Genomic DNA, 12,354 nt, shown 5'->3' on the forward strand with positions numbered 1-12,354 from the left:
GGTTGGATGAGGTTTTGTGTTTGTGCCAGTAACGTCCAAATCTTTCGGATTGTGAGCAAAAACCCCCTCCATCCACGATCGTTTCAAGCATCTTGGGCATTTTGTGTCGTTGCCCTTTTTCCCTGGATGCCCGGATGTGAAACCGGGAGGAAGTTTTCCGGTGTGTTCTTTGTGCACACTAAAATAACTCCCATCACTGCACTGGTTATCGGCGAGAGGAGTTCGTCTTTTGCAGTCGCGTCTTTCTTGTCCATTGCTTTAACCTATCAGGGTGTGTGAGCGTCGGAAGCAATTAGGTGAAGTTTGGAGAGAGCATTTTTCGCATGTTCGTTTCATTCTCGGGGAATTATGATTCAATTTCTGCTTGTTCCGTTTTTCCGTACGCCCGAAACAAATCTTTGCCCGTGCAGCCGTAAATTGGCTGCCGGGGAGAGAAGTGCAAATGGTCCGTGGTGTGTGGTATGCGTGCCACCATAGTGGTTCAAACTTTATTTGCCTTTTGGCACAAATGGTGGTGGCCCCCGCTTCACAAAAACCGAAAACCTTCGGACATGTACAGGGAGTGTGGGTTCTTGGAGTTGGATCTGTGTGTGGCAAGCGAAACGGGTGAGCAACGCTTGTACACCGTAATCTGTAACAAGTTCCCGGGAGGAAAATTAGCGTAGCAAAATTGCACCAAAAGCCTGGAAGATGTTATGATGGGACTGGAGATTCTGGATGCTCCGCTCTCGCAAGATGGTGGTGAGGAACTGTAGCGGATGGGGCATTATTAATTACTATTAAGATTCTAGGTACCGTCTCTGTTCATGTGCCGTGAGGGAAAGTTTTACTAGCGCGCGTTGGAGAAAGAGAAGCCAACGGATGGAAAGAAGACGTCGAGCATCACGTCGGCTTCGATCAAGCCACTTACCAAAAGTGTGTGCGAATGTACGAGAGCATCGAACGGGGATGGGAAAGATCAAATGATTAGCTACTTTCTTCCTCAGACACAAATTTTTGTTTTCCGCTTCAAGAACGGGTAATTACACTGTTCGAATGGGAATTGTGCAGTAGCGTGTGCTTTTCTTTGAAGGTGTTCAACAAAGAGGTGTTAATGGCGTTATGCAGTGTGTCATGCCGTGTTTTTGTTTCTTCTCCCAAAACGACTAACGCCAAGTTTACCAGATTCATTTGGTGTGAGGAAGGAACTTTCATGGTGATTAGCTTCGAAGTGTGCATACGAACATGAAGCACGTTAGGCATTCTACTACTATCTTTGAATTGGAATTAACTTAAACTGAATATCTCCGAGGTAACGCTCCGATAAGTTCTTCCTTGTTATTACTCCAACAACGCCCCGCTCCATTAGTAGCCAGGAATGTTAAAGATTGTTTGCTAGCATTAAAGATTACAGCACTTTAGCTTCCCTATTTCCCAAACGCGGCCACCATTCGTCAATACGTGTGAGAGTGCTTTAGACTTCATTTGTCATATACGATGGTCGATATTGTATGCTTGAACAGCTTGCCGTTGCTGTCTCGCGGAACGGAACGGTCCTTGCGCAGACAAACAACAGGTGAAGGCTTGGATAAACACTATACTCACAGTTGTTCTTCACAGTACTAGAAGATGATGATGATGATGTGGAGGAATTGGAGTAGGAAGAGGATACATTTGCGGATGAAGCGATGATGTCCTTATTGCTATCGTAAATGTTACTCGAGTGGTGCTCGATGTGTTTGTTGGAGCTATTCATACCATTGTTGCTACCGATGTTAGCAGCGCTGCCACTGCCCTCACTGTCTTCGCTAGTGCCCGTCGCCTCAATTGAGCTTTTTTCTAGTAGAGGTCACATTTAAACAAAAAATAACAACAAACGATTTCATCCCCCCCCATCAAAAACGTTTGCATTGTTTCCACATTTTGCGAGTGAAGGTGGCACAATATAATGGTGTTAAATGGATGGAGGGTTTTTTGTTTTGTTTTACGGCAGTATGCACCAATTTGCGTTGACGGCAGCATCGATTCGTGAAGAAAAATGTGATTATCACACGTACGTGCGGACGCATTCGCGCATATCAATTCAATCGGATGAATTGAGCACACACAAAACCCGAGCCCAGAAAGCGGGATCGAGTGTTCCCCAGACACACACACACACACACAACGTTGATGACATTCCGGTTTGGGGGTCGCCGGGTAGAATCCGAAAAATACAAATCCGAGAAAGAAAAGAAAGAAAAGGCAAAAAGAAGAGAAAAAATGGTTTAAAAAATGAGCAAAATCAACAGTACACATAAAATGAATTTATAAATAAATCAACAAACATATAGTACAAAACAAGACAAACAGTGAGAGGGAGAGGCAGTAGAAAAAAAAAAACTGCAGCACAAAAGACATAAAAACAAATTTAAAAACGCTATAAAAACCACCACCAGAAGCAACACAACACTATTGACCGAATCCATTTATTGTACGATTCCCACGCGTGTACTCAATGGTTGGGCGGAAGTGGTAAACGTTCAGGGTGTGCCGAATGAAAAACATTTAAAATTCATTAAAAACGAACATACAAAACAAAATACGAAAACGAGCAAATGCGCAGTAAAACAGCAAACAACAGGAAGATGAATAAATAAAACTCGTTGTCGAACGAGTGGTGGGGGAGTCGCGGGACAGACGTGTAGGAGGTACAGACTGGAGCAACAGGGACATACGCCTGTGAGAAGCGAATATTCATCTGGGTGAGAATGAAGTTCTTTTGTAAAAAAAAACCCCGCCACCTTTTGTTGACCCTTATATACTACAAGAATAAGGTGTGTGGACTGGAACAGAAAATCTTCACACCGTGCAAACTTTGGTATGGGTATTCTCTAGATAATTTCAGCTTTAATGGGTAAATGTAACACACAGAAGTAAAGAAAAAAAAAAGACCATATCCTCCACTTACCGTCTTCTACACACATTAGGCTGTCGCTCATCAGCTTCAGTCCGGTTGGGCACGCACAGGAAATCTTGGGACTGTTGGAGTTAATTTGGGGAGCCGGCAGGCACAGATGCGAACAGTGGCCGTTCACCGCTTGACAGTGGTTTACACCGTCCGGTTGACGGTACGGATGGTACACGTGAATCGTCATCGGGTGTTGTAGCTAAATGGTGCGGCAAACAAATTGAGAATGAATTAGAGATTATCCTGGCGAAGTGGTTTCCGTGTACCTTTCGAATATGAGCCGTAACACTAAGCAGCAGCGGTAGTAAAATGAATATCCGTTCGCTTACCATGTGCATTGCTGTCACCGGTTCGATGTCTTTGCCGGTGAATTTGTTTGCCTTGAATACGGCTTCCTTATCCCAGTCGGTCCAGTACACGTAATCCTCGAACGTGGTAATGGAAAACGGATGCCGCAAGTAGTCCGCTGAGTATAGCACGACCGAGCGCTTTGTGCCGTCATAGTTACAGGACGATATCACGTTCAGCTTCGCGTCAACCTTAAAGCAATAAGGGGCGTGAAAGTATGACGGTGTTGAATGAAGCGATGAAGATGAAGTGACCAAACTGTGTGCAAAACTAACGGCGAAAGAACTTACCCAATACACACGCTTTCGCACCAAATCTAGCGTAATTCCGTTGGGCCACTTTACTTCGTAGCTGACAATCACTTGCCGATGGGTACCGTCCATACCGGCTCGTTCAATTCTTGGATTGGTGCCCCAATCGGTCCAGTACATCCATCTGCGGGTGGGGTAATAGGAGCATAGCATTATCGTTCTCTTACTGATGTACCAAACCCTACTACATACCCTTCAATGGGATCCAGCGCAATTGCACGAGGGATTTCCAAATCGTCTTGCACCAAAATCTTGCCCATATTACCATCGAAGTTAGTCAGCCCGATAGTTGACTTTTTAATGTCCGTATAGTAGATATGATTGTAGATCCAATCGACGGCCAATCCATCCGACGTGACGAGCGGGTCCTTCACTACAACCGTCTTGTCTGAGCCTTCATCAATTGGAGCTCTGTAGAATCGCCATCAGATTATTAGACAATTCGTACCAGAAATCCTTATTCTACGTCTACTTACTTGTAAATTCGCTTTTCCGAAACATCACTCCAATAGATCATGCCGGTGCGAAACACGTAATCAAGTGCGGTAGCGGATTTGGTGTCATTCACAATCGACGTCATCTCACGGTGATCGAGCGAGATCTTCCGGATGTCGTGTCGTCGGGCAAATAGTAGCGACGCATGTCCTTCCGTCGCTTTACATCGCGTGTGATCTCGTGGATCTCGCAGATAATTGTCTATACATTCGCACTTGAACGTACCAATCTCGTTGATGCAGTTCTGCGAACACGATCCCGGTTCCTCACATTCGTCGATGTCCACACACGTTCGATTGTCGGCTAATTTGAAGCTGAAAGTAGAAAATTACATACATTGCGAATATGTTGGTAGTGTCGTGTGACCGAAGCTCTTACACCTACCCCGGTTTACAGTCGCAGTAAAAACCAGCCGGTGTATCGACACACAGCTGCGAACAGCCACCGTTGCTTTGTAGACACTCATTTTTGCCACACCTGTCAACGGGTTCGTCCTGGAATTCTGGACAATCGGGCTTCTTGTCGCAAACCTTCGACAACGGTATACACATTCCACCACCACAATCAAACTCTGTCTTCGGATTGCATTTCTCACTGCGACTGTTGGCTGTAACAGAGACAGAGAGAGAGAGAGAGAGAGAGAGAGAGAGAAACAAAGAGAACAAGAATAAATGTGATGCATTCGAAGAGTTTGTCCGTATAGCTTCTTTGTCCAAGCATCATGTAAGAGTAGAAAGATCCCCTCAAAAGCAAGGCAAGATAGAAATGAAGAATGTACTTACTTCCACAGTTCTGCTCGTCACTACCATCGGAACAATCATTCTTGCCGTTGCAGTAGAAATGTCCATTGATGCAAGTTTTATCCTTTTTGCACTGGAATTGGTCCGAGCGGCAGGTTACATTCTGACATATCGGTGGCATTTCATCATCACCCCTCGGGCAATCCTTCTCGCCGTCACAGATCCAGCTGCGATGAACGCAGGTGATGCGATCGTTGCATTGATATTCCAACGGCAGACAGGTGGAGATGACGGTCGGTGGTGGATTGGCACATCCCTACAATTACACACAGCAAAACAATCTTACCGTATTTGACGTGAATCAGGTCAGCACAGGCATAAGCGTATTTACCCTTTCGTCGGAACCGTCCGGACAGTCGGGTTCGCCGTCACAGCGCCATTTGCTGGTGATGCAGTAATTTTCCGCACAGGCAAACTGTTTCAGCGGATCGCACGTCGTTGGTTGACAATTTTTTTCGTCCGATTTGTCACCACAGTCATCATCGTGGTCGCAAACCCAACGCTTCTGTATGCAACGCCCATTCGTGCAGGTGAACTCATCCGAGCGGCATGTTTCATCTGGTGATGCCGTTACGAAACAAAATAGTACGATTAATAGAAGAACATAATTCGTTACGATGTACTAAGACAGGCACAAAGCTCAATTTACAATCGTTTCGATGTTGGTATTAAGTGTTTACTGTTGCTCAAGAAATGGGTCTTTTTTGTAATTTTAAGTTCCGGGTTTTAACGTAGACGTAGGACTCTTTTTCTCAACACTGTACTCTTCATATTCCGTGAACTTAAACATTATGCAACGATCGTTGTCTCTAGCAAAGGTAAAGCACCAAACGGCTCGTATTCACTCAACAGCACGGTGTGTAATGTGAACTAAGCACATAGTGGCAAGACCATTTTGCACATCCACCCACACACCATCTCCCCGACACACTTAGTTCCCAGCCCCCGGACGCTGTGCAACAGGAGCTCAATTCGCATCTCCAGGAAATAGCAACTAACGACGAACCATTATTGCACGTGATACGCAAACTCTCGGACACTGCACGGAGTTGCATGAAAGCTAACGCGCATGAAGTGGCATAAATGGAAAATGATAACATTTTATTAAAGTTGGCCCGAAAGTTTGCTTCCGTCCGTGTGGCCAGACGGTTCGCCATTGTACCGTGTAAAACGAGTTTATCTCCCGCGTGTGTCATCTCTTCCGATTCTGCGAAGTAATACACCATGGTACCCCCACGGTACCGGGCCCGGTTGTTGAGAAGATTTACAAGCGTGTTTTCAACGGCACAACCGAACGGACACAGCGTTGTTTGGTACGGCGCACGGTGCATTCGGTAAGAGCTGGGTACACGATAAGAAAATTTGTCCACTTCTTATGGCTTTCGGGAAAGTTGTTCGAAAATGTTGGCCTTTTTTTCAAGAGTTTTTGAGCACCTCCCGTCGCACTAGTCGTCGTGTATTGTGTCACAATGAAGCAGTTTTTGCGTTTCACCGAGCGAAGCGCAAAACGGTGAAGTGCAAAGTTTGTTACGTCGTGTAAAATATTGTACCATCACCGTGTTGCGCGAAAGTTTCACCTATTTCTGCAGTGATTCGTGCGTCACTATTACACCGGCACGGCACATCAACTTGTGCAACTTTTCCCTCCTCGCTTTCGCAACTTATGTCAAATGATTGACACAATCGAATTGTTTGATAACTTTGTTACGGAGGTTGCAACAGTGTCCTGTGCTTTGGGCCAAGCCTCAGAACTTGCAGGAACTCTGACAGGCCCGGTTGGGTGGATTTTCAGTCAATCGCTTCGAACAAACTACTGGTAGATAGCCGGCTTTTCGATGTAATTGACAGCGAACAGCGTTGTGCAGATAATGCGCGTGTACACATTTTCTTATCGACGTACAGCCCATTGTTTTAAGATTACATTAATACCATAATAAACGAGCCACGTTTAGGTTCGTTTTTCTAGAAGCTTTTCCCTTTTTGAAATTTCTCTTCCAACGGTACACACGGTCCACATCTTGAAATTCAATTAAAAAGATGAAAACACTAGAAGAAAAGCCACGCACAACGGGATAACGCTCCGCAGAGTAAGTATCATTGAAAGCGGATAAACTTAACCCTCAACGTACTCGTCTCTTTTTTTTTTTGTTTCCTTCCTACGGCAACTCTTTTCAACCTCCGGTGTTGTAAAATGAAAAATTTTTGTTGTTCTTGTTATGCGCCCTGAGAGGAGAAGGTCGTGTGAAGTGAAGTAGATGAAAAACACAAAAATTCCGGTTGGAACAGACACTCTCCAGAATGTTCAAATGCGAACACGAGCGAAGGACCCGTGCATTCACGGGGTTTTTTTGTTGTTGTTCTTGCGTGAAGTGGTTAGCCGTTCATGGAGATAACTTGAACGCCACCAAAAAAACCGGGGGGGATTCGAAAAACATGTGAACATGTGCTGCGAATTGAAGAATTGCTCGTATGCCGTGCCCGTATCGGGACTGTACTGGGGTATAGGCACAGTTGAAAACAAGTGGATTGAACAAAAAAGTTTTAGAAAAAAAGTCACACACACACATATATAAATGGATTAGAACTCTGCAAGTGTTGACCACTTTTCATCAAACCCTCTTGTGTTTGTTGATCCTTTTGATGCTATCCCACATTCTGATGGGGTCCGGGGAAATGAGTGTATACCCGGAGCATGGTTAGCCATACGAAAACGGACATGCAGGCAGGCAACCAAATCAATTTGATCCCGTGTAGGCCAGGGAATGTTGGAATATTTTCTGACGGTTGTTGGAAAACAACTTGAAACCCAAGTATTGCAAAAAACCTTGGTAGTAATAGGGTACTTTGGAGTTATCCTAAATGGTACTGGCTTTACGCTTGCCGTCGAAGTTTGAATGGTGTGCCAGGGATTTCTGTTCTTCATATATTTGAAAGCTATAAAATAGAGCATATTATAACTGTGTCCTATTTTTCGGCACCATTTGAGCAGTAAACCTCATCTTTAAATGATGCAACATTGGAGTTCTGGAGCTTACGTTTATATCTGACCATGATTAAGGTGTGGGCAAGTTGGGCTACAGGAGTCCTCTTCAATTAGGTTCTCTGTATATTGTATGTACTATACAGGGAGCGAAGTGATGTAGGTTTTCCCTACACCCAGTTTAAAACAAACACGTAACTTACACAACTACAACCACTTCCTTTACGATCGAACCATTTGAGAGCATTTATCAAATGACGCATCAATATCTCGGAATGGAAAAACCGTATGTTGCAAACCTTCCACACGAACGAACCTTACCCCAGATGGTGCTGCTATCACCCTACGCGCGGAGGGAATGGAGCAGAATATCTTTACGATAGCTTTTTATGATCCATCTGTCGCCGGGTGGCGCCATTGTTTTGTTGTGCGCCATTGTTAAATGATGTGTACAATCGCCGCCAGGCTTGGGAGAATTCGCGATCGTGTGTGATGGGAAAAGTTGCAGTGTGCAGTCGCGTCACTATGGCGCGACCACCAACATCTTATATGCCTTTGCCATAGTTTTATGATAAATGTCTAATAAAATTCCAACTGTCTCACTCAAGCTCTGCCTCCTCCCTTTTTTTTGTGGGCGTCCAGGAGAGGTAAGTTTGGTGTGTAGTTTGTACCGACACCGAGCAGGATATTCTGACCTTGTGTGTACCAGCATGTACCAGGCGAAAAACGCGTGCAGGGTACGTACGGTGATGTACATTCTGCAAAACATTCCGGACCAAAGACATGATGGGTATGCGCTTTTAAGCTTCCGTTCATGTAAGACAGGCGTGTGCAGGCCTTGTGGTAAGGGGCAGCTCGTACGTGTACTGGAAGAAGAAGTTCCTTCTCTTCCGAAAGTTTTCCTCAGTTTAGCTTCCGGCGCTGGATGACTTGGGCCTCGGATGGTACGAGCGAAGAAATGGCACGTGAGCAAAAAAATAACAGGAGCTTAAGAAACCCGTAACCGACCGGTTCGGGGTTTTACGTTGGGGGGCAATTTATTTTTCACTCAAAAATTCCTTTTGAAGATGACAAAAAAAGTCCGTTGCAGAAAGTGTGACAGGGCCAGGGTAGGCATACATACTTATGACAAGCTTAACAATGCTTGTCCGGAGTCCGTTAAGCGATTGGTGGAGAACCGAAAACAGGTAGGTCTTGTCGTATTATTAGGGCCTGTCTTCTGCAACGGGTGTTTTAAGAAGTGTGTTAAGACTCTGTGTGGAATCCTTTACTAAATAGCTCATAGTATGATCATACACTGATGCCAATGATTAGAGTCAGAACAACAATGAAGGGAAGAATGTGCCAAAAGCATTCAGGAAATGTCTATGCACAAAGTAGCAGGTACTCCATCAGAATATTTTAAAGGTCATCCTCTCCTGAACGTTCCAACATAAATCGTAACCTTTGCAAATTTGGTCACTTTTTCACAACCGTCGCCAGTCGTAGCAAATGTGCCCTTGCCGAAAAATTGTTTTCCGATGCACATCCGGATGTGCTTTCAAACCCATCCGAAAGTGATGTCGTACGGCGTATGTTGATAAGAGATCTCCAGAAGCGTGACATTATTATGGCCCGGGTGTGTCCATAAGCGTCAGGAAGGCTCTATAAATTGAGACGCTTATCGTGCAATGTGCTGCTCAAATTCTAAAAAAAAACCCCGCCCGTCAAGCTGACCAGTACAGACCACCCAATTGAGGCATAAATTTTAACCGCTCAAATCCGTACCGGGAACAATTTCGGTGTTCGGAAAGAAAATCGATTGGTGTTTCGCTTGGTGCACGTAAATCGTTCGCACCAAATTCGACATGGACAATCATCGGCATCACTTTGGCAGTGGTAGTAGTAGTCATCGTCACAATATTTCGTTACCCTGCTGTCGTGTTTCGGGATGGTGGGGTTTTTTTTTTTGGTGTTGTTGCTGTGAATATCCTTAAAAAGAGCTCTCGAATTTTCAAAAACATGTTCACCATATTCACTACCCATTGGCAATCGACAGCGAAATATCTGTTGTTTTTTTTTCTTCTTTTTGCTGTTGTCCGGGTTTTGGGAGCACATGTGACAGATCGGATAGATAGGTAAGACTACCACCACGGTCGAGTCGGTTGCCTCGGTGTGTACTGTCAGACACGCTGATGCTTCCGAAACGACACCATCGTGCCCCCGGTGGGTGTTTTCAATCCCGGCGGTGTGCTTTCGGCCAAGTGATATGGCCTGTCCTCTTAGCTGACAGGCTCCCCGGTACCGGGAAACATATTTCGAACGCTTCAACATCACCGTTGGCTTCGCTGTTGGAGGTGGAGCGACTGATCCATTTAAGGCATGTCTGTTCCGAGGTTGGGCGCTTTGCTCGGACGTCCTTTTTGGCCGGTCTTAACTTTGATGGACGTGTGGGTTTTGAGGCGTAAGTGTGCGTGCATGTCCTGCATGTACCGATCCACGATGCTCGCTACTGTACATACTCTGGGGATCGGTGGATGGCGTGTGAATCCAATCGGTTTCATACTCGCATACGAAAAAAAAGGGTAGATATGCCTCTCCATCCAGTAAATAGTGGTGGTAGGTGGCCGTACAACATAGACCAAAGCGTAAGAGTGTTTTGGACCACATGATGTGTGAGTATGGGTGTCGCCTCCCTTTTTCCCAACCCAATCCCGACGATCCATCGTCGCCCCGGTTCCAAAGGTGTACCGGTGCTTGCGGTATCGTAAAATAATAAATTGATTGTTAATGCATCGTCAAGCTTGATAGGATTTTGACGCCTGGACGCTTCGATGGTTGACAAGAGCTGGGTATGTGTATGTTCCTTCTACGAACATACACCCAACGCTATGGACGGCAACTCGGGAATCATTTAGTTCCATCGCTAGGATGGGAACGGTTCGGGGACGTGAGTTCGGGGACGCATCGGGTTTGGGTAGAGATGGTAGAAAATAAAATAAATTCTACTACCAGAATTTTCAATTCCCCACTAAACATGTTCGAATTGCCGAGAACCTGCGGTAATTCCAGCAGCAGGAGCAGCTGCTAGTGTTTGATTTATGACCGTTGCTTCATTGATCGCTGTCACAAGCATCGAATATGATTTATTCGCGATGAGAGTGTATTACATTTTGCAAACAATTTATTCATTCTCGGTCATAACCTGTAGCATTGTTTTTTTTGGTTTATAATGCGAAGGTTATGTTTACATAATGGAGCAGATTTAAAATCTACTCTTAACAGATTTTATCTTTTGGAACAGAATTACAGAACAGAATACAATTTTTGGTAATAAATTTTCAAGAGATGGTTTTTCCAAGATGTAGTGTGAACCACGCTGTGAAGGATAGCGTGCATATAAATGTAATATTATCGTTTGCAAACATAACCATTACCAGCTGGTGTGGAAATTTGTACGTGATGGTCTACCGATGCTTTACGTTCTCAGTGGCCAAAGTCTAAAAATTGGTATGCAGCCATTTGGAAAGAAACAAGCGAAGAAAAGAGCGAGTGTCACTTCGCAAGCCAATTTCCTGCATGTTGGAAAGGAAAAACACTCACTCTGGCGACCTCTGGTGCGGGGGTTTTTTTGGTTGATGCTTTTTTATGGGCTGCAGATCAATTTCACGGTGGTTCGCATTGTCATTAGTATGCAGCATCCTTGCGCTATAATTCCCGCAGAAGCCTTCGTTCACACATCGTGGAAAACAAATAATCATAAGGCGCTGGCCGCGGTGTGGCGGTTACGGGCCACCCACACGTCCACATCCCACACGTTCATCATCATTAGCAAGCGGTAATTATGAGCATAGAAATGATACGTAAACGAAGCCAACCAGACGACCAGCCATCCATAAAAGTGGAGCTTTTTGGAATCGTTGCTGAATCGTTAAAATTACCCCGAATGAGCGGCTGAATAAAACATATACACGGCGTACTACACACTCGCACCCTGTGTGTTTGGGGCCTGCTCCTCGGAGGCATTTATATTGGAAAAGTTTTACAGTTATTTTAGGCGTGTATCAGTCACAGTGCCTATTGCTATCGTAGGTAAGGAGAAAAAGTTTTTCGCTAAAGGTTTCGGTTCGTTGGGATTTGGTGCTTTTTTTTTAGTAAAAATTCGCTTTGGTAACATTTCGTATTCTACGGGAGCAAAACAGAAGCATACATTCCGGTACGGGCCGGGGTTTTTTTATTGTTTCACACCAATTTCACTTGCACCATTTCGTTCGAACGTGAAATTGGGTTTTTGGTGCTTTAAATTATGGCAACATTTTTCAGAATTCGGTTCAACGCGTTCAAATGCAGTCAAATGTATGTATTGCCAGGTGTTTCAAATCGTGTGCCGTGCGGGTATCGGATTGAGGCAATTTTTTGTTGCTTGCTGATGGTTTAAATAAAAAATAAACCGTACGAATCGCTTAAATCAAGAACACCGTAATCGATTCCAGCGTTACGGAACTGTACACG

General features: G+C 44.8%; 1 protein-coding gene across 23 annotated transcripts in view; it reads right to left on the minus strand.

Annotated features, from left to right (window-relative positions):
* LOC125765898 (low-density lipoprotein receptor) overlaps positions 1-12,354 on the minus strand; it is a 161,643-nt gene that overhangs the window by 26,172 nt on the left and 123,117 nt on the right. For 21 of the 23 annotated variants that reach the window (XR_007418632.1, XM_049431402.1, XM_049431422.1 and 18 more), the window contains 9 exons: positions 5,215-5,441; positions 4,866-5,139; positions 4,468-4,690; positions 4,065-4,397; positions 3,781-3,999; positions 3,568-3,712; positions 3,259-3,468; positions 2,930-3,128; positions 1,585-1,818 (listed from right to left, as the gene is read on the minus strand). Coding sequence is in view for 22 of the 23 variants with exons in the window: in XM_049431402.1 (XP_049287359.1) it covers positions 1,585-1,818; positions 2,930-3,128; positions 3,259-3,468; positions 3,568-3,712; positions 3,781-3,999; positions 4,065-4,397; positions 4,468-4,690; positions 4,866-5,139; positions 5,215-5,441 (2,064 nt within the window). In the remaining variant the exon portion in view is untranslated. The remainder of the gene's footprint in view (positions 1-1,584; positions 1,819-2,929; positions 3,129-3,258; positions 3,469-3,567; positions 3,713-3,780; positions 4,000-4,064; positions 4,398-4,467; positions 4,691-4,865; positions 5,140-5,214; positions 5,442-12,354) is intronic. The other 2 variants (XM_049431418.1, XM_049431419.1) reach the window with 2 other exon arrangements.

This window comes from Anopheles funestus, chromosome 2RL (assembly GCF_943734845.2).
Source record: "Anopheles funestus chromosome 2RL, idAnoFuneDA-416_04, whole genome shotgun sequence".
Lineage (NCBI taxonomy): Eukaryota > Metazoa > Arthropoda > Insecta > Diptera > Culicidae > Anopheles > Anopheles funestus.